Here is a 22,481-nt window from a genome sequence, read left to right as displayed (position 1 = left end):
GAGACTGAAAGTTGTTGCCGTGTTACAGTGGTTCCAAAAGTTAGAGTTTGGTTCCCAAAACACCCTTTTCCCCTTCAAAAATGACTTCCATGCAATTTTAACTCATCATTTCAATGTAATCTTTTAAACAAAGAACTTAGGGAAAAATAAGTCATTCTCCTCAACTTTGTGTTTCAGGGGATTGGGAACAGGAGAGAATTCTCTGCACTGCTTTCTCCTTCTAAATTAACTGTCTTTAGAAACGGTCATTTTTCTGTTGAGCATTCTAATTTAGTAAAGACAAGGGGTTACAATATCTAAGGTAAAACTCAACCGCCCAGGGACGCCTGGGTGGCTCAGTTGGTTAAGCAGCTGCCTTCGGCTCAGGTCATGATCCCAGCGTCCTGGGATTGAGTCCCACATCAGGCTCCTTGCTCGGCGGGGAGCCTGCTTCTCCCTCTGCCCCTGCTGCCACTCAGCCTAGCTGTGCTCACTCTCTCTCTCTCGCTCTCTGGCAAATAAATAAATAAAATCTTAAAAAAAAAAAAAAATCAACCGCCCAGGCCCCCAGTAAATGTCATGCATCTGCTGTTCTCACCAGCTTTGCACATCATCGAAGCCAGCAATTTAGAAACGATGGAGCCTCTTTTTCTCATCTTGCACTGTTTGCTGTAGGGGAAGTAGGGAATCACGCCGATAATGCTTTTGGCACAAGAGGTCTTACAGGCGTACACCATGATCAGGAGCTCCATGATGGTGGTGTTCACGTCCCTGCATTCCAAGAGAGAAAACCCCAGTGAGGAACGTAAGACATGGGATTAGTATCTCCCTGTTCCCACAAAGTGGCAGCAACGTGCTACTCATGCCTCTGCCGGGACCCAAGGCTCAAGACACAGAAAACGGACCAACAAGTTCCTATAATCCCTCACACCGATGACCCTACTTCCTTTTTCCCTGAAAGAAGAACCCAGTCAGAAGGGAGAGAGACATTCCACGGGCTCCCACCACCATGTGCAGCCGTACCCTAAATGTCAGCCTGCCCTCCGCCATCACAGACAAACTTTCCACACCGAAGTTACTCTGCAGTTAGCCCTCCTGATGACGCCCTAACCACCCCCTGCCCCCGTGTTCCCCCCCCAGCCTACTGGAAAATGGGGCTCCAGCCATTCTCCCCGCTTGCATCCTCCCTCAGCTCAGAACACTCCCCTGGCTTGTAGCCATCGGCCTAGAAACACTATTGTTCCCTTAGAAATGACTGGAGGCCACTCTTCCCACAGCCCTATTCTTTGCTCCCCTGTGTATACATCTCAGGACCATTGTCTACACTCACTGTCTCGCTCTCACCCAAACTCGGGCCAATCCAGATCATCCATGACCTCCATGTGCCCAGATCCAGAGACAATTCTCCTCCTCCTCTCACCTGAGCTGTGGGCAGCAGCTCTCATGGCTGTTCACTCTGCTTGAACCACTTGGCTTCTAGAACTTCCTCACTGCTCTCTTGTTCTGCCCTACCTGGCTTTGTTCGCTGGTTCCCCTCCTCCCCACCTTCCTGCCCAACAATCATTCGTGTGCGCCCCCTTGGGCCTCCCCTCTTCCCTGGGCTTCTCGTCTAGTTTCACAGTTTTCCAGAAGCTGGAGACGCCTGCTCATAGCCCCAGGCCAGGCTTCTCTTCTCAACCCCAGTCCAGCAAATCCAACTGCTATGTGACAACAGAGCCACTCTAGTGTCTTTAAAAACACCTCAACACTTAACACCCCCAAATGAACTGCTCTTTGCCCCCCAAAGCCTGCTTTATCACAAAACCTTTTCCATGGTGGTTGATGGCGACACTACTCCTCCAGCTTACTCAGGATGAAAACAAGACACCCCTTACTGTTTTCCCCTCCCGAAGGTTAGAGCATCTCACCGCCACACAGCTGCAGGGCTGTGCTGGGGCGGGCCACGCTCCCTGTCAAGCAAGTGACCAGGACGGCCTGCCACCAGGGGCCTCCCTGCTCCCCAGCAGTCCCTCTGTGGCCCATTCTCCACAAGGCGTCCCGGTCATCTTCAAGGGCAAGTCACATCAGGCATTCTATGCTCAAGACCCAGAAATGCTTTCCCATATAGCCCAGGGCCCCACCGTGGCTCCCAAGGCCCCTTCCTCATCTGCCTACCATCCCACTCTCCACTCTCCCCTCGTACATCCTCTGCCAACACCTCAGTCCGGCCACACTCGACGCCTTGTCAGTCCTCCCTCCTGCCCGAGGTCCTGTACCGTAGGTGCTCTCTGGGACTGGAAAGCTCTCCTCCCCCTGTCCCTACTGGCCACCTGGCTCAGGTCCCTACAGGCTTCCAGTTTGGGGCAAATGTCACCTGCTCACGGAGACCTGCCCCGCCTGCCCTCCCTCCACTCCCCACCAGCACTCCCAATCCCCTGTCGTGCCACTGAGGTGTTTTGTTTTGTTTTCTTGGAGGGCTGTTTTTTTTTTCTCATGCCACCCATCATATTCTCACCACTAGACAATCTACTTATTGGGTTAGCTGCGTGTCTCAGATAAAAGACTCAATGAGAACAAGGGTCTTTATCTGTTTTAATCATTCGTACGTCTGGCACACCTGGAACTGTGTCTGGCACACAGCAGACATTCAATCAGTATTTGTTAAAGAATGAATGAGTGAAGGGAGACACTGAACACGTGGGTGAGTGGATTCTCTGTTAATATCTGCCCCGATGTCTGAAAGCGTTCAGGACAGCACTGTGTGTGAGAGGGGAGAAGAAGAGGACCCAAAGTGGGTGCAGAGTTACAACGAGGGTCCCAAGCCATGCTTGCTGGGGCACCATTTTTAGGGAAGCTGCTGAAAGGTTTGCCAGCCCTAACCTCAAATCATGACCTTGTCTGAATGACCAGAAAAGGGAAGCTAAGGGACAGCATTTTCTTCATTTAAAACTTTTCTAATACTTTTAGCATCCACCATTAGTCTGACCTAAAACAAGAGATAAGGTATTTCTGACGACATCAAATCTCAGTGTTAAGTATTTCACAAAGACCCTGATGGCCAGGCTCTCTGCAACCTGGCAAGACTAAGAATCCCCAAGTTAGCGCAAGGTCATGGCTTGGAACAATGCAAAACGAGACATGCAGATGGTTTTAGCTACGGGAATAAGAGACCAACAGAGGCAGGGGCAGAACGATAAGCGTTGAAATAAACCAAAAAGAAAGAAAAGGAGAGGAATAGGAGGGCCTGGAAACAGGAAAGAGTACACTAGCCACGCTGCTGAAGCCCCGAATCCCAAGTTCAATTTGGCCTTCAGGGTCCACCTATCCCCTTGTGTAACACAAGCGACTTCTGTACATTTATCCAAATGGACTCACAAGTGTCTGTAAGGAGGTATAAGTACCGCAGACACCCAGAAGCCAGAAGCGACGTAAGACCTAAGTTGTTCTGCGCTCTGCACTTTCCCCTCCCACTGCCAGAGGGTGAAGGGCAGCTGTGGGCACAGGGGAGTTCCCCACCAGCACTCCCGCCCATCAGCTGGCGGGGGAAGGAAGATGGCAGTGCCTCCTAGCCCCGGTCCGCCAAGGCTGCTTAATGGCACAGAGGAAATGAAACAAGGGAACCTTGGCAAAGGCCAGCCACCCTGTCCCTTCTTCTGATCACACACGCTCCCAGGAGGGCCTGAGATGCCACGACAGGTCCCCCTCAACTCCTCTTTCCCAGAAGAGCCAGAGATTTCATCCCCATGAACCAAAGACCAGGACAGACGTTCAAAATGTAGGTGAATCAAAGCTAAAAAACGATGCCCCATACAAAGTGATTTCCAGACATTACTGAAAACCGCCCTGAGTGAAGAACTTTCACATATGGGGACATGCGGGGACATCTGCGGACAGAGCGGTCTTTGATCAAAAAATGCAGACAACCTCACTGCACTGATTCCTCCACACCCAGCTTATACAGTTGTGACAATTTCCAGAACACACATTTGTCAAATGTCACACCAGCCAGGAATACATATTTCTTCAATGCATTCTTTTATCTTCTCTACTTATTTACCTATACAACAAAATAAGAACTGGTGATCATTTTTTAAATTGCCTGCAGTCAAAGCTTTAAGAACCCCAAGTAAGTGAACACCTTTCCTTCTGCCTTTTTGGGGGAACTAGAAGAGCTTTCCTGCGAGTTTCACCAAATTCTGGCTATGGAGAGGCAATGTAATAGGTTCTATTTTCATTAAGAACCTCTACTCCAAGACTTGATTACTTCCATCCTTCAAGAACACAAAAGAACATGTGGAAGTCAACAGTTATGTCAGAAAAATTAGCAGAATAAGGCATACCAATTTTCAAATGATCCTAAACACGCATACCCACAAAGAAAAACCCAGAGAGTGAAATCGCGTGTGTTGAATAAGGACTCACTTTGAGACAGTCTGGATGATGAAAACATCCTTGCCCCTCACAGATTCTTGAATCTGTACTCTTGTTTCTGGCAGGAAAAGGAAAAAAAGGGGGGAGGGGTGGAAAAGACATATAATTTATCTTTTTTAAAATACACACAAAAAATCTGCTTCATCCCCAATATTATAAAATATAGAAAATGGAACTCCTAAAGAAACTCATAAGGTCTTAGGTGTTGTAAAGAATGATGAAAACACTGGCATTAATCACACTTTTTACTTTTTTTTAGAGGGGGGAGTGAGGGAGAAGAGGGACAGAGGGACAGGGAGAGAGAGGACAAGCAGGCTCCACGCCCAGCACAGAGTCCGACATGAGGCTTGATCTCAGGACCCTGAGATCATGACCTGAGTTGAAATCAAGAGTCAGAGGCTTAACCAACTGAGCCACCCAGGTGCCCCCAACCACACTTTTTAAACAAGTCAAGTTACATTACGTGCTTCAAAAAGAATTCCATTTCTGACTTGGAACAAGTAAATCTATGCTTCTTACTTCTCTGAGGACAGTATCTCTAAGGGAAACTACTCATTCATAAAACCATCACAATTAAGAACTTATTAGATGGGATGCAGGGGTGGCTCAGTTGGTTAAGCATCTGCCTTCAGCTCAGATCATATTCCCAGGCTCTTGGAATCAAGCCCCATGTCAGACTCCCTTCTCAGGGAGCCTGCTTCTCCCTCTCCCTCTGCTTGCATGTTCATGTCTTCTCTCTCTCACAAATAACAAAATAAAACCATTGCCAAAAAAACTTTACTAGGTAATAAATGTTATAATAATGTTCTGAGACTAAAGATGAATTAAGGTCCAACATCCCTACTCTCAAAAACCGTGTAATCAGCCACAATTAGACAAATGCAGAATGGGACATTCTTCAAAGTCAAAGTCATGCGAAGAAAAGAGCTGTTGTAGATTAGGGGAAACTACAGGGATAAAAAAGTATTGCTTGAGCCAAGAATCCTGGCTGGGAAAAGAAAAAGGCTCTCCAGGACAATTAGGGAAATTTGAATATAGACTAGATATTAGATAATTAGAGAATAATCGTTAACTCCTTTAAGTGTGACAACAATAGCGTATTCATGCAGGAGAAAGTGCTTATTCTCCAGAAGTATGGTCAAGCGTTCAGGGCTTAAGTGACATGATCCTTGCAACTTACTTTCAAAACATTCCACCCATACATATCCATCTTGCAAAATGTTACCTGCTGAACCCAAGTAGCAAACATACATACCTATACTCACTGCACTACTCTCTCAACTTTTTTATAAGTCTGAACATTTTCATTAAAAATGTGGGGAAAGGGGGCACCATTAAAAATGTGGGGAAAAGGGGCACCTGGTGGCTCAGAGGGTTAAGCCTCTGCCTTCGGCTCAGGTCATGATCTCAGGGTCCTAGGATTGAGCCCCTGCTAGGGCTCTCTGCTCAGCAGGGAGCCTGCTTCCCCCACTCTCTCTGCCTGCCCCTCTGCCTGCTTGTGATCTCTGTCTGTCAAATAAATAAATAAAATCGTTAAAAAAATAAAAAATAAAAATGTGGGAAAAAAACAGAATATGTGTTTAAAAAGGAATATGGTACCAAGGAAAGAAAACAGGCCTTAGATTGAGGGAGATCTAGGTTTGAATCCTGACTCTGCTAGTCTGGGGACCCGTATCTAATATCACCCCTGAACACAGTTCTTTAATATTTGGTAACAGTGAGGAATCTACAAATGGCAGTTCCTGCCCTTTCCCAATGGACATCAAATATTTTCTCTGTCCTCATTCATGAACCCAAAGGGTGGATCAACCTCCTCCTGGCCCTTCTACCACCAGCCCTCCCTTACTCTCCCTTCCCTCCCTTACTCTCCTTTCCAGACTACACAAAGGACATCATGCAGTCCCCCTTAGCTGTAGATTAAATCATTTGCAGTTTACAAAGCTCCAAGCTCCCCACAGGACCTTCTTGAAATTCTCTCTCCCTCTCCCTCTTCCCTTCCTACTTGTGCGCTCTCTCCTCTCTCTCCTAAATAAATAAATCTTTAAAAAAAAAGAAAAAGGAATAACAACCAATTAATACTGTGGCCACACGGGGTTTTCTCATCCTGCCTAACGGACATAAACTCACACAACTGCTGAATTTCCGTTCGGTGGACCAGTTGCATGCATTTCTGTGGTTTTTGCTGGATGAGGTCTGAGAGCTGGAGTTCAAGGCCCCACAAGCTGTATATCCAGCTGGTATCAGTAGGAGCTAAAGCACTACTCTCACCACCTTGTCCGCCTGACTTCTTGCAGAACTAACTGGCCACTGGGTCCAATTGTTTCAAGAGTGGAGGATGCAGGCCTGAGCCAGCATGTCACATGCCACGAAAGGATCAATGTAACGCACATCCCAGATAGCTCACCTCTGTTAGGCTCCTGGTAAACCTGCACTTTGCCCATCTCCACCCCCAGTCGCCTGAAGAAGAGAAAGGGGGGGAAAGTTGAAAACGTAACAGAGACAGAATCTATCCATCCAACATCTTTACAACTTGAGGATGCTTCACAAATTCATAAAAAGATAAACCAAAATAAAATAGAGGCACTCTTATTATAAAATTGAAAGTGGATATGCTACTGTTATGTCATTGCCACTATGTCACACCTAACCCCCTACCTCCCCCCACACCGACCCCAAGAAGGCCTCCAGAGTCCTACTCAGCCTGCCTCACCAACCATGTCCTTGTACCCTCTGCCCTCTAGCCGTGCTCCTGGGCCATACCAACACCTCCTGCTGCACATCTCAGGGCCTTTGCACCTTCTGTCCCCTCTGCCTAGAAGGTTTCTCAATTCACATATCATCCCCTTGATTTAAAAGTTTCACCGGAGCCCCCAAGCTAAAGCAGAACAACCTGCCCAAATCATTTCTTTCACACTGTTTTCTTCACACTATCAATCACCACCTGAAATTTTGTTTTGTTGACTTCCTTCTTGTCTGGCTCCCCAACTAAATATAAGAAGGAAGGATCTTGACTGGTTTGTTCACCATTAATCCTCAATATCTAGATCAAGGCCCAGTACCCAGGAGAGTGTTCAATCTTCATTTATTATTTTCTATATATTTTTTTTAATTTAAATTTTGTTAGCTAACATACAGTGCAATATTGGTTTCTGGCAAATCTTTATTTAATAAATAACTAAGACCATACTGAACTGTAATCTAGATAAACTATTTTCATCCAGAATATGCTGCACTGTTCCTTAGAGTCAAGTAATTCTATAGACATGTGGCACCTAACACACTCCCGGGCACTCACAGAGACTCAATAAATGTGTTTTTAACGAACACACAGAGAGTTGCAATGGTTTACAAAAAGGTTAGCCCTTAATATATAGATAATCTGCAGATAAACTATACAGTATCTGCTCTTAAGTTGAAAACCAGTGCTCTTCCAATCACCAAGGTCACAACAGCATAGAACAACTGTGGATCTTAATGGTACGATTATAACTCACTCGGCGATCTTCTTTGAGAGCTCCATACACGAGGAATTAGAATTTGCTGAAAACAACACCAGACCTCCTTTGGTTATGTTCATCTTGGTTTCCAATTCAGGTGGCGTCACACAAAACATCAAAACCTTCTTGGTTTTCCAATTCTCAGAGCCTAGGAGGATTAAGAGAATATGAATAATGGCCAGAAAATATTAAAATGCACCTGAATGAACTTTTTTCTTTAAATAGCAAATAACTTAAGCTGAAGATTAGTGTTCACTGATGGAGTCTTTTACGTTACATCTATGCACGAACAAATAAGAAGTTTGTTTGGATCTTTAGGGCTCCGAATTTATGGAAATATGTTACTATATGATTTCGCTAGTTTCCATGACCACTGGGAATAAATGACAAACTTACAAGAAAGGCGGAGCTGAAGCGCTCAGAGTTTTACTGTTTTGCTGCTTAAAGTCAATTATGGACAACCTCCTGTTATTCTCTGACAACAATATTCCTCCTGGATTAACACACAGAAAAATGGCAGAGCCATTAGCAAGGACATGGACTGAGCGACCCTTAAATAATGAATAAATAACCCATCTATGCCCAGCTTCTCCTATAATAACTGTTTACCCCAAAGCCCTCCCTCTGGGCTGCCAGGGGCCTCTCTGATGCCCTGAGGCATGTCTAAGGCAGACCCTGCCACCTGCACTTTCCTGAACTGGAACATAAGGCCAGCCAAAAATAACCCTGAGGGGAAGTGAACAGACCACCCAGCTCACAGGGCATGGACAGAAAAGCCCCCGGCCTCAAAGTCATCAGAGCTGGGACAGTCATCCCACGGGCCATTCACATGCCCTTCCGTCTTCCACTCTCTGGGCTGTGTCCTTATCACACAAGGAAGGTGCTGGACTTAGGTGTCCCAGCAACATCTCAGAGGCCACAGGGCATGGGGGCATCTTCCCAGCAAGCCCACTGTGCTTGCTCGGTCTGTAGCTTTCCATGAGATGGCCCTGGAGGAGGCTGGTGGAGACTGAGAGAGGGATGAGGCCGAGCGGCTCTTTTTTGCTGTTCTTCCATCTTAATTACACATGTAATACACAAACACATTCTCCTTGGGAAATAAAATGAAACCAGGACCAAAGTTTAGGCTAAAGTCACCAGCACTCCCCATCCCAAGCCCCTTCCCACCCAACCCTCCCGGAATGGACAATTCTTACTACTTTGATATGGACACCATCAGACCTTCACGCATTCACAAATGGCCCACCCCCCCATAAAAAAAATTGGACAAAAATACATTTCAAACGATGTATTTTGACAGCCCAGGGTTATAAAATATATGCCCATTGGGTCCTTTTTAACTGCTGCTAATACTCCATGGTACTGGAGATGCCGCCTTTAGTGGGTCACCATCCTAAACAGGCCTCCTAGTGCACATGGGTGTCTCTCTGCAGTTAACTTTGAGAAGACCACTGGGGCCTGGGGCTGGTGCAATTTACAGGTATGGACACACCAGCAGGCCAGGAAAGCACATTTCCCCACAGAGTGCTTCTTACCCGGCATGCTGCAGTGGGAAATGGGGAGCAGGGCAGTGAAATTTACCTACATCCTGTGAATTACAAACAGAAACACAGGCACAGATGGCCAAAGCCCTAAGGAGACCAAGGAGAGCTAGTGGTAACTTCCACGGAAGGTGTGGCTCAGGGACCAGGAGCAGGGATCAGCTGACTACAGCCCACGCGCCAAACCAAGTCCCTCCAAATGCTATTTCTGTTCGTAAAACTGTATTGGAACATGGCGACGCTCACTGCCTACCAACTGTCTGTCCATGGATTCAATGATGGAGTTGACTGCTGGCCATCAAGCTGAAAATGCTGCTTAACTGGTCCTTTACAGAAAGTCAGCTGACCCCTGCTTTATGGCGTAGTGTAGGACAGAGTGGCTCATCTACAGGAAAGAAAGAACATCCTCAATATTCCAAGTTGGAAGAGATCTTAAGTATCTTCCAACACTGTCTCTCAACCACTATACGTCTGTGTTTAGGAACACAGGGTACAGGTCTGGCAGAGAAAACTTGTTTTCCTGTAGTTATAAATACAGGCTTTGGAGTCAAGCTCTTGTTTGCATCTTGGCTCCTATTTGGCTCCCTGGGAGGCCTTGCATAAATTAATCTCTCTTCACCTCTGTTCCCTCCTCCCCACGATACACGAATACGGCCCTTACAGGGTCACTGTAAAATTAACTTGGTACGGCACTTAACAAACTGTCCCACATTGAGGATCTGCTTGGTAAATGGAAGCTACGTAGGAATCAACTGTTAATATTTTGGTTTTCTCCTGAATGAGTACAGTAATACACATGCGGTGGCCATCTTTTTTCATCCCCCAAACATTAAATAAGAAGCTTCTTAAAGTCCACAGCATTCCTGAGAGGGCTTGGAACACTCAGAATGAAAGCATCTGAGGGAAGAAAGAGCTCTAATCGGCCATCTACAGGACTCCCACCAAGAAACCACTCCAGCCACTTGAAGAGCTCCAGAGACTATGCCCACATCCTCAGGTCCCATCCATTCCAAATTCTTCCTTAGAACATGCTAACTTCCTCTCCCTGCGGTCACCACCCACTGGTCCTTGTCCTTCCCTTGGTAATTTACAAGAAACATCAAATCCCTTTGTCGCAGGTCAGTGTTCAACCTGTCTCTAGAAGGCTCTCTTAACTCTGCATATTCTCTACTCCAGGTTACTTCCTGGAGCCTGTCCTTACTGGTCACAGTTTAAATGCCCTTCACCACTGACTGTGGCCTCTGAAGTCCCCATCTTCAGATACCGGGTTTCTAGAACTGAAACCCAACCTGAGACTGCCATCAGAAATGGCACTGGTAGGGGAGTCCATTTGGATATGAATATTGATAGTCATGTTCTGTGACCATTCATTCCACAAGATATTCAAACCTAAGGGCTGTTGTTAGTTTTGGTTCTGCTTTTCCCTACTGGAAATGCAAGCTGTGCTCTTTACCAAGCTTCCAGAAAAGTGAGTTTTAGATTATCCTCAGAAACATCACCAGGATGGGGCTGGCAGGTGGCTGATCAGCACAAAGCTTCATAAACTATAGTTGCTTCTACATTTATCCTAAATTTACTCTAGGATGTGTGAGAATTATTTATAACATGTATGAAAACACACCCTTAGAGAATTCCGACACCTTTCAAAAAGCAAATCCTGCTCGTCTTTGAATGAGACTTGACAACCTGTTAGGTTCATGAATGAATTCACAGGGAAAGACCACTTGCTTTGCATATTGCCAGCTGTCATTTCAAAACCACTTCTCCGGTTCTCGGATGAGGAAGGCTCGCATTAGAGTGTGACACTTTCCCTCCAGCTTTCCCTCCAAAGTGCACCCACTGTACAAACACCTCCTATCTAAATATGCTGGAGGAGGAGTGTGGTCTTGGGTCTGTCTTCCATAGTCAGTAGCTACTAGTCCTTGGGGAGGTCCCTTGGCCTCGCCAGGCCTGTGCCTCTCCCTTTCTGACAACAGAGACAGATGCTTGGTAAAATCAGCTTAAAAATAAGGTCCAGACAGCAGAGATTTTTTTTCTCTGAGATTTTTTTTCTCACCCTTATGTTCTCTCCTGTATGCCATCAAAGAAGCTCCATGACACTTGTCAAACAATAAACATTTGTTGAGTAAAGCCTGATCTGGTCGAGTTGCAAGGCTTAACAAATGGAACTAGAAGGCATTGTAAAGTGCAAAGAATGATTATGTTTATTAGTGATGTCCCTCACTAAAAAAAAAAAAAAAAAAAAAATTTCTTTTTATACCAGTGCTGAAGAGAATTAGTAGGGCAAAACCTAAGCTGAATTAATCCTCTATGCCTCTGTGCTCCCAGGCACTTGGCCCATCTCTCCATCAGCACGTTTTCTTACAGCCAACATCACTTTCTGAGTGCTCTGAATTCCCAGGACAACTCAATAAAGCAGGCACCAGACGAGGACCCATTTTACACATGGGGAAATGAGGCTTTGAGATGAAGAAATGTGCTCAGGTCTACATGGCCTCTAAGCAGCAGACATGAGCTCAGTTTCAGTCTGACTTGGGAGCACAGACAGTTGTGTGCACAGCTCATTTCTCAACAGCACAGAAAATGACTGGACTCCCCCAGCCGAAGTCAGCGTTACAGTGAGCGGGATCAGACAAACATCCAGATTTTGAAAAATGTCTACAGTAAATATGTCTTGCTTGGGAAACAAGTTACATCGAGTGTTAAAGACCACAAAACAGAACTTTGATTCAGTATTTCCCCTTTTGGGAATTTATACCAAGGGGAAGAAAGGGCCATATATGCTCCATGATGGTCACTGAAAGACTTTTTTAAGAGCAAAAATGGACATGTAGAAAGGATCCGTAATGGGGTAATTAAGTAAAATTCTGAATATATACTCAACATAATAAAAAAGTCTCCAGGACTATGCAGAAGTCTTTATGGTAAGCGAGTAGGAGAATTTTATCTCCTCTGATCAAAACCGGGTGATAATGGTATAGACCGGGTCAGGATAGGAATACGGACAGGAAGAAGGGTATGATTTAGTGGAGTTCAATAATGTGGCTGAATTATTTTTATTTGTGCATTTAAATCTCTCAAACATTAAAAATCACACTTCCTCATGCCCCAAATCCCCATTCCTCATTTCCTTATTCTTTGTAAAAGCTAAGCAACCCAAACTGCGCCAGTATCAAGATAAAGAGTGAAAAAAATCCTTATCATCAATGTAATATACAGGGGGAAAACATTTTACAGTAAAATAATATCTAAAAATTACATCAAGATCTTCCCTCCTGGGTGAGTTCGGGGGGTCGGGGGGAGAAAAACCGGCTATAGGGAACAGAAATGTTCGCGACAAGCAAGCCAATCAACTTAACATCAGGGCCCGTCTCAAATTAGGGGCCGGAGATGGTCGGGTTGGAGGCTTGTTTCCGAGCCGCCCGGCCGCAGGTCCCATAATTAGGGCTCGACTCCCAACGGCGCCTGGAGCGGGGTAACCCCGGGGGCCGCGCGCCGGGCCCGAGCCCCGCGGACCCCGGACGGGAGAGGAGGGAGGGAGGAAGGGGCGGCGGCGGGCGCGAGGCCGGGGTCGCCCCGCTGTATCCCCCCAGCCGCCGCCCCAGGACCGCGCGACCCATCCGCCAGCCGGCGCCGCGGGGCTCCCCGCCCCTTGCACCTGCGCCCCGCACTGCCGGAGCCCGCCGGTCCGCACCGCCACTCGTGGCTGGCTCCCGCCCGCCTACCTGGCCCCGACCCCAGCCCCGGCCCCGCCGCAGCCTCGGCTGCCGAAGGAAGAAAGCGCCGGCTCTCCAGGCGGCTTCTCTAGGACCAAAATGGCGACTCCATGCGCAAGAACGGCGTCCACGGCGACTGCGAGGCCTGTGGGCGGGGCAGAGGGCGGGGCCGAGAGCCGGGATTGCGGCGGCACCTGGCCTGGGGCCGTGGGCGTGGCCAACCAGAGGGGAGGAGCGCGTCAGAAGAGCAGAGCTGGAGGGGTGGGGCCAGGCCGGCACAAGAGGCGGGGAGATGGGCGGGACTGAGCCTTACTGGGCCCCTTGTACGCGCTAGCCCAGGTGGGTGTGGAATTACAGATGTCTGGGTTCCAGGCTTTCCTGCCCTGTAACCTTGGGCAAAGTCACTTTGCCTCTCCGAGCCTCGACTTACTCATCTGAGAAATGGAAATGATAGTAGCATCCATCTCAGGGATTGTGAAATTGTGATTTAATCCTCACTGTGAGGATTAAAAGAGTTAGCGCCTGCAGAGCTTTTTAGCTCAGCTCCTAGCAAATGGTAAATGCTCCATTGTTACTGTAATTATTTCCTTTCTTCTTTTATTATAAAGGAATTGGTGTTTTTGGTATCCATTGACCGAATTCCTTATAATTTAAGTGTTTACCCTTTATTTTATATATATAACCTAATAATAGCGACCACGTATGTAGCATTTACCATGTGTTAGACCAAGTCCTCACGTATGTAGCACTTACCATGTGTTAGACCAAGTCCTCTCAAGCGCTTACCATATATCGACGGTAATTTATGTGATTCTCACAAAGAGAATGAAGTGAGCATTTTCACAGCTGCGGGAACTGAAACACAGACGCTGAATGACTCGACAAATGACTAAGTGGACAAGAATTGCAATCCAGGAGGCCTGGCACTAGATTGCACTAAGCCAACCGGTATACCGCACTCCCTCTCCAGCATCGCTTTGGGTTTTTCACAAGCATAAGGCATGAAATCATTCATCGAAGGTTGGGCAGCTAGATGGAAGCGACCAGCCTCTTATTTTACAATTGGGTAATGCGAGCATCTCAATTTATGAGTTATAAATTGGGTGATACTTCATGAAATGGAGTCCTTTAAGACGTCTCCTTTGCCTGACAACTGTACGGGGATAAATACTTCCGCAAAGAGAGAAGCCCATGAACCCACTGATACATTCGCGGGACAATTCTGAATCCTTTCCAAGCGGACGTTTGCTGGGTTTTCTTCACTTCTTCTGCACTGTGACCCTCGTCCAACCCCACCTGCCTGCCTCCAGCGCCCCCCCACACACACACCCGACCGAGGGCCTTCGTGCCACCTGTTGCTCTATGAACGGATCTGACCAATCAGGACTGCTCATCTCTGCTCGCTGATTCGTTCAAAGGACAGGCCGCCGAGCCTCCTGGGGACTGCGGCTGGAGGCTTCCTCTCTTGCTACCTGTCAGCATACCTGGAGGGGAACCGCCCGAGGAAATGATGATAGAAGAAGAAAGGGTGAAGGATATAGTCGTGCCCCATCGAGTTTAGGCTGAATCTGAAGTCAGTTGTTCCCTGAATTTTTCAATTACGAGAGCCAATAAATTTCTCCCCTCCACCCTCTTAAGTCACTGTGGATTGGGTTTCTATCACTCCCAGGGGCCTGCGGATTCTCCACCAGCTTACCTATTCTTCTTTCTCACCAGCCTGGTTCTCTATGTCTGAACTACAGGGCCTTCGCACGTGCTGTTATGCCCTTCCTCCTGCAGTCTTCTCCCCCATGACTGGTACTGAAACTGCATCTCAGCTCAATTGTCATCTTCAAGCCTTCTCCAAAGCTCCCCCCGCAAATCTACTTCATGTACTTTTTCTTCATTAAGCTTATCATGATTCCTCACTACTGCTAATTATGTATTTACTTTGATGATTATTTCACAAATATCTTCACCCCAGGTCCCATAGACTGTAAGTCCTTTTTGGGCTGGTCCTTTGTCTCTTTTGATGACCCTTATTTCCCTGTACCCAAAACAGTGTATGACATAAGTATAATACTCAAGAAATGTCTGAAAAATGAATGACCTCAGATTTACCCCCTTGGTGGGAAGGAGGTGGACAATGACACAGAATTATATAATATTTGCATCACACAGAGAGAATGTTCTGGAAATTTTACAGATCCCGAGTATGGCTCTCCTGAGCCAGTATGGCTTGCTCAGGATTGCTTCCAAGATTCTAATGAAATGGTTAGTTTCTCATCAGTTTCTCCTCATTGCAGGCACTTAGCTTCTGGTTCCCTTTGCTCTGTTATATCAAATATCACTTGTCCATCTGCCTTCCATTCTCCAAAGACTCTTTTGAAATCCCTGGGGCCAATGCCTCATCTCCCATTCTCATTATCCTTGGGGTTTAGGCCATGGGGGGAAGCTATGGTGGACATCCATCCCCAATGACCCAGCAGTAACCATAGTCACGGTCACCCCCCGATAGCAAATGTATGAGAGACCCTCAGTGAATATCACCCAGCTGAGCCCAGTCAACCACAGAACACTGAGAGATAATAATACATTTTTGGATTAAGTCACTGAGATTGGAGATGTCTTATTACACAGCGATGGGTAATGAGCAAGAAAGGAGCAGAACCAGGATTTAAAGACTGTGGTCAGCTCTACTCAAATGCAGTTTTGGGCTAGTCTATTGCTAAGCTTGAGAATCCCTTGCACACTTGGAGGTTTACAAGTCTTTATATATGATGGATGTGATCAGCCTGCCTGCATTGTTTTTTTGACCACATTCAAGGGCCAAACATCTGCACATAAGATACAAATCAAGACACCCAAGCCTAAGACACTCCCCTCCAACCTTTTTTTTTTTTTTTTTTTTTTTAAGGAAGAGAATCTTTGCTATAGTTTTATAGAAGTTTGTCAGCAGTGCAGTAGAGCAGAAAACACAGACTTCTCCTTCAAATAAATATTGAAATGAAAACTCAGGGACTTGACTGCCAGTCACTAGGACCAGGGTCTGCATCCTGTCTTCCTGTTGCAGAAATGACTTTGGACAGAGTGGTGAGGACACCTCCAGAAGCTTCAGTTTCCTCATCTGGAAAATGAGTGCTAAGATTAGCAGCTGTATGGGGATTCCAGGTAGGGAGTAACCTTTCTGTGGATTCCAGGAGTAAGAGACCAGTAGGGGAAGCTGGTTTGCCTCTGCCTCTCCATCTCTGGCCCTCAGGATTCAACAGCTTTGGGGGCGCCTGGGTGGCTCAGTGGGTTAAGCCGCTGCCTTCGGCTCAGGTCATGATCTCAGGGTCCGGGGATCGAGTCCCACATCGGGCTCTCTGCTCAGCAGGGAGCCTGCTTCCTCCTCTCTCTCTTCCTGCCTCTCTGCCTACTTGTGATCTCTGTCTGTCAAATAAATAAATAAAATCTTTAAAAAAAAAAAAAAAGGTTCAACAGCTTTGTTTCTTCTCCAAGCGGAGAAGGATGGCAGCTGGTCTGGCTGCGGGAGGTCAGAGGCTGGTCTCAACAGAGACCAGCAGCCTTGTCACTCATCAAGGGGACCTTGGAAGCTTCCATCCTTGAGCCCTTTCCCTCATCCTCCAGATTTTCTTTTTTTTTCTATTCTCCCCCCACCAAAATATAAAAAGCTTCATAATCTTTGATGATTATTAATATTTACATGTAAAAAAATAAAACACACAAAGAGAAGAAAGTAAAAAAGATATTTGCCATTATCTCACCATGGAGAGGTGCTCATTCCTGATATATTTTTTTAAAGATTTATTTATTTATTTTGGGGGGAGGATCAGAGGGAGAGAATCTTTAAGTAGACTCCCTGCTGACCGTGGAACCCAACACGGGACTTGATCCCACCACCCATGAGATCATGACCTGAGCCGAAATCCACAATCTGATGCTTATCTGACCATGCCACTCAGGCGCCCTGTACCTGGTATATTTTTTAAAGATTTTGTTTATTTATTTGGCAGAGAAAGAGAGACTACAAGCAGAGGGAGCAGCAGAAGGAGAAGGAGAAGCAGATTCCCTGCTACTCAGGAAGCCAGATGTGGGACTTGATCCCAAAACCAAAGGTAGACACTTAACTGGCTAAGCCACCCAGACACCGCTCCTGATATTTTTTAATCTCCCTTTTCCACGTAACAATTGATTGCAGACAGTTCACGTGAATGAACTTAAGTCAAGGTCATCATCATGTGTACCTGGACTAAATATCACAAACTTGGGAATGAGATGACCTCTGTCTAAATTCCTTCTCCCCTAGTCACTGGCTGTGTGACCTTGATTTTTCTTCACCTGCTTCCTCAGCTATAGGAGGGCAATGATCATAGCGTCTACCTCAAGGGTTGTCATGATGACCAAGTGACTTATTACCTGGCATACAGTTGCCAACCAGTTTCTGTTAGCTGCACTTACTATGCACTACGGTAATATGGATGGACCATGATGCTTTTAAGTCATCTATAATTCTAAGCACTTTTTACTCATCTACACAACCTGTCTTTGCACTTTTGCCCAAGTATATTTTTCACATTAAATTTCTCCAGGTAAATTTGTTGATCAAAGGATATACACTTTTCAAATTTTGTCCCCAAGAAATTTTGTATTAATTTATATTCTTGCCAAAAACATGAAGAGTGTCGGGGTGTTTGGGTGGCTCAGTGGGTTAAGCCTCTGCCTTCAGCTCAGGTCATGATCTCAGGGTCCTGGGATCAAGCCCCGCATCGGGCTCTCTGCTCAGCAGGGAGCCTGCTTTCCCCCTCTCTCTCTGCCTGCCTCTCTGCCTACTTGTGATCTCTTTCTCTCTCTCTCTCTCTCTCTCTCTGTCAAATAAATAAATAAAAATCTTTTAAAAAAATGAAGAGTGTCCATTTTTTTCTACTCATCCCCGCCCACACCAACCACGATTCTTTTTTTTTTTTTTTTTAATTGGACCAGTGGAAGGTCAATGTTTCCTGGGCTTTTAAAATGACTTGTACATATCAAGCTGCCCGCAGCTCCCTGGCCACCTTGCCAGCTGACCTTCAGCTCCATTCACTCACTCAACAAATATTGATTGAGTACCCACCATGTGCCAGGCCCAGTTAGAGAGCTGGACTACAGCAGAGAATGACAAAGCACCTGCCTTGTGAGATGACTAAGGGGTAGGTGAGCCCCGGCATGGTAAGTGTTTGGCAAGTGCCTGCTTTAGCACCCAGGAAACGATACTGTATAAGCGAGACCTTCATAAATAAATACAGAATATACATTTTATAAATACATAAATGATATTTTATCACCACATATGACATTCATTATCATTATATATAAAATGATAATATCAAATATTATCATTATCATTTTTAGCCATAGGACCTTAGAAGTTACTTTTCTCTATCCCTCAGTTTACTCATCTATAAATGGGCTCAGGGGGTTGAGGATGGAGTGGAACCATGTATTTACTGTGCCTGGCCAACATGGAAGTTGCAGTGAGGTTGCCGCAGCCTCCTCTTGCTGATAGTGCTGAGCCGAGATGCGAGACTCTGAGCCTTTGCTGACATCCCACTTTCTGGAGCTGTTCCCCTCACCCATTGCTCGTGGGAATGTGAAATGGTGCAGCCACTCTGAAAAACAGCTAGGCAGTTCTCAAAAAGTTAGACACGGGGCTGGCAAGGCAGGGGTGCCTGGGTGGCTCAGTGGGTTAAGCCTCTGCCTTTGGCTCAGGTCATGATCTCAGCGTCCTGGGATGGAGCCTGCATTGGGCTTCTTGCTCAGTGGGACGCCTGCCTCTCCCCTCTCTCTGCCTGCCTTCTGTCTACTTGTGATCTCTGTCTGTCAAATAAAAAAATATATATATCTTAAAAAAAAAAAGAGAGAAAACAATTAAAATAAAAGAAAAAAGACCTTCTTCCAAGGCTTTGTCTTTGTACCTTCACTCCCTATCTTCTATCAAAAATATAAAAATAGGGGCGCCTGGATGGCTCAGTGGGTTAAGCCTCTGTGTTTGGCTCAGGTCATGGTCCCCGGGTCCTGGGATGGAGTCCCACATCGGGCTCTCTGCTCAGCGGGGAACCTGCTTCCTCCTCTCTCTCTCTGCCTGCCTCTCTGCCTACTTGTGATCCCCATCTGTCAAATAAATAAATAAATCTTTAAAAATATATATATATATATATATATATATATATATATATATATATATATAAATACTCCCACATATCACAGAAAATATGAAACTCTTTGCCGTAAAATAAAACTTGGACAGATTTATATTATTTTTTTCTGAAATCATTTGACCACAAGGGATTTACCCAACTTCTGACTGTGATTTCTAAGCAATGAGCGCTCATCTTACTTTAAGGGAAATTCTTACAAAGTGAGAATATCTAAGCCACATGTTTTCCACTGTCCTGAAAAATGTATGAGCATTAGATTCAGTGCTGAGGAAGTCTAATGTTACATTGTGTGGACCTTTAATTAAATACTTATTCATATTGGCTTTGCAGGGTTTTAAAACATTTTTTGGATGTAATAATAAAAAAAATTAGGTCTCAAATATAAATGAAGGCCCTTGAAATAGTCCTAAGTTCTGGGCTTGGTGCCAAAAAAGCTTGCAAAATAAAGTGGAAGATCTTCCTGCAACATCTGGACATGGACCCTGGAGAGGCTTCTCTGCCTATAAATCACTACAGGGCTGTCCCCTGGTGGGGAGGGTCTGGGCCCTGTTCCTCACTGAGGCCAGAACTGGGGCCAGGCTAGAGGCTACCAGGAAACAGCTTTCAAGTTGGCCTCAGGAAGCTGGTCAGAGCTGCTAAGAGAAGGCCTGTCCTGTCTGAGGAGGCAGCACTGTGAATGGCAATAAGGATGTCTCTGTGGGTCAGGATGGGCTGGGTTCTGCTGCAGTGACACATGGGCCCCAGATGGCTGTGAGTGATAACAGCAAAGAATTTGTTCTTTTTTTTTTTTTTTTAGATTTTATTTATTTATTTGGGAAAGAAGTCACCAGAAAGGGTGGGGGAAGGGACAGAAGGAGAGAGAGAAGCAGGCTCCCGGCTGAGCAGGGAACCCAACACCAGTCTCAATCCCCGGACTCTGAGATCATGACATGAGCCAAAGGCAGACGCTTAACCGACTGAGCCACCCAGGCGCAGGCAAAGAATTCCTTCTAGCACTGTGTGTCCATTGTGGTCCGCTGGTAGCTCTAGTTCATTTTATCCACATCTGAGCCCCAGCCTGAAGTAACAACCCCTTTGTGGGGCCCTGTCCACCTCCCAGCGGAGAGAAAAAAGACTCCTGTTGCTAATTACACATTAGTGAGAACAGCTTCTGCTGGGAAATGACACGTGTCACTTTTGTCCCTATCAGACAAAGTCGCTCCTTGGCTGAACTCTCCTTGGGCTCCTCTGCCTTCTTTTTCAACTCAGCCTCGACCTTGGGACTGCTGTGCTCCTCTTTGCATTGTCCCATTGAAGCAAGAACACTGCTAAGACAGTTTTGCCAAAATCCCCCACCCTCCATACCTAATGGAGATCCTCACCCTGCCGTCCCCCTCGGGAGTGTCCCACCACCCTGGCCTGCCTTCCTCCAAAATCTCCTTTGGACAGAATCCCTCTTGACATTTCCTTTTAGGAATTTTTTACCCACTGGCCCCCACTCTACCTTTTGGTTATAAATTTCCACTTTTCTGTGTTGTGTTTCAAGTTCAGCCCAATTTCTCTCCCCGCCGCCACTGCAAAACTCCACCCTCTCAAATAAAGCCTGACTTACCATTCTTTAACAGGTGTCAGAAGGAGTAATTCTCTCTTTAACACGCCCATTGGCCAGAGGAAGTCAGGGGGCCAAGCCTGGTGCCCGGATCTGGGAGAGTTCTCCAACAAGCACTGTGTGGTGTTTGAGAAGAAGAATGCCCTCCTCCACCACTTTTCTTTGAGAAGGAAACCTGGGGCAACCATCTGGAAATGAAATCCTACCCGCAAGTGGTCTTGTCCATTAGGTCTTGTGCAACGGAGTACTGGAGGGAGGGAGGGAACATCACTTGTCTGAGGTCACAGAGCCAGACAGTAACAGAGCATCACAAAGCCCTTCTCCCTTCAGTCTCTTCCTCCTTGTTCCTAGAGGAGATGCAGGTGGGCTCATCTCTGATTCACATCCCTGCTCCCAAAGCCCGAACCCCATGTAGAAGGTCACCTGACTCTGACTCAGCTGGGCTTAGGGTTGGGGGAGTCACAAAACCTCTGTGGGGGGCAGCTTGTCAGTGGGAGATGAATGTACCCAGCCTCAGATTCAAAAGACATATTATGCATGATTTATCTTGATTAGATCCTTTTAGAAAAATCATTTTTTACCACGTCACTTATTTGTGAAGGAACTTCGATGGCTTCCGACTTCCAACCTAGGAGATCTGATCTGAATTCACTTCCCCCTCTCCCAGCTGTACTGAAAGCCTGCATCAATTTCCCTTTGCGGTATAAAAATTGAGATTGGCGGTATAAAACTTGAGATCGTATTAGGAGTGGTAGCGATGGGTACTAGGGAAGTGACCAGCAATAGCCATCAACTTTCACCCCTGTGACACGTCCTTCCTACAGGAAAAATAATGCCTGGTTTTTCATAATAAGTGTCCTTGTGGACACACAGGTAAATTACATTTCCCAGTTTTCTTGCTGTGGGGACATGTAACTGTGCTCTGGACACGAAACGTGAGCAGACATAACTTACACTGCTTTGAGGCTTGGCCCATAAAAATCTCCCAGTCTTGGGGTGCCTGGGTGGCCCAGTGGGTTAAGCCTCTGCCTTCAGCTCAGGTCATGATCTCAGGGTCCTGGGATCGACCCCTGCATCGGGCTCTCTCCTCAGTGGGGAGCCTGCTTCCCCCTCTCTCTCTACCTACTTGTGATCTCTCTCTCTCAAATAAATAAATAAAATCTTAAAAAAAAAAAAAATCTCCCAATCTCAGGATGCCGGAGAAAACCAGAGCCTGACCGTAGTTGAAGAAGAAAAACAGGTTTTACTCAGGAACTATTGCAAGAGGTTGTTGAAAATAAAATTCGGGAGTACATTTGAAGATCCAACTGGGTTTGTTAAAGGATTCATAAATGGGTCAGCATCCCATCTAGCAAGTAGAGGAGAGCTCCAAGGAGGACTTCCCACAGAATGGAAAGTTTTTATAGGAAGGAGGGTAGTGCAAGAGAATTATTAGCAAAAGAAAAGACTGTTCCAGGCAAGATGGGGTGGGGGGGGTCAGGGGGTCTTGTTAGGTGGATTACCCACCCCCACCCCACCCCTGCACCCACCTTCCTTTGGGGGATGGAGAGAGTCCATGAGACAACTGAATTCAC

General features: G+C 46.3%; 1 protein-coding gene across 3 annotated transcripts in view; it reads right to left on the bottom strand.

Annotated features, from left to right (window-relative positions):
- Window positions 1–13,305, bottom strand: part of PRPSAP2 (phosphoribosyl pyrophosphate synthetase associated protein 2) — a 49,087-nt gene extending 35,782 nt beyond the window's left edge. The window contains exons 1-7 of one of the 3 annotated variants that reach the window (XM_004776540.3): window positions 13,153–13,303; window positions 9,681–9,812; window positions 8,283–8,379; window positions 7,884–8,034; window positions 6,794–6,846; window positions 4,381–4,447; window positions 578–750 (exon numbers count right to left, since the gene is read on the bottom strand). In XM_004776540.3, the coding sequence (XP_004776597.1) occupies window positions 578–750; window positions 4,381–4,447; window positions 6,794–6,846; window positions 7,884–8,002 (412 nt within the window). In that variant the 5' untranslated portion in view covers window positions 8,003–8,034; window positions 8,283–8,379; window positions 9,681–9,812; window positions 13,153–13,303. Of the gene's footprint in view, window positions 1–577; window positions 751–4,380; window positions 4,448–6,793; window positions 6,847–7,883; window positions 8,035–8,282; window positions 8,380–9,680; window positions 9,813–13,152 lie in introns of all 3 variants that reach the window. The other 2 variants (XM_004776544.3, XM_004776547.3) reach the window with 2 other exon arrangements.
- Between the last annotated feature and the right edge of the window lie 9,176 nt (window positions 13,306–22,481).

Source organism: Mustela putorius, unplaced genomic scaffold (genome assembly GCF_011764305.1).
Source record: "Mustela putorius furo isolate JIRA1106 unplaced genomic scaffold, ASM1176430v1.1 tig00000731_pilon_pilon_pilon, whole genome shotgun sequence".
NCBI lineage: Eukaryota > Metazoa > Chordata > Mammalia > Carnivora > Mustelidae > Mustela > Mustela putorius.
Note: the sequence above shows the minus strand (reverse complement) of the source record. Positions and strands in the feature narration are given on the sequence as shown.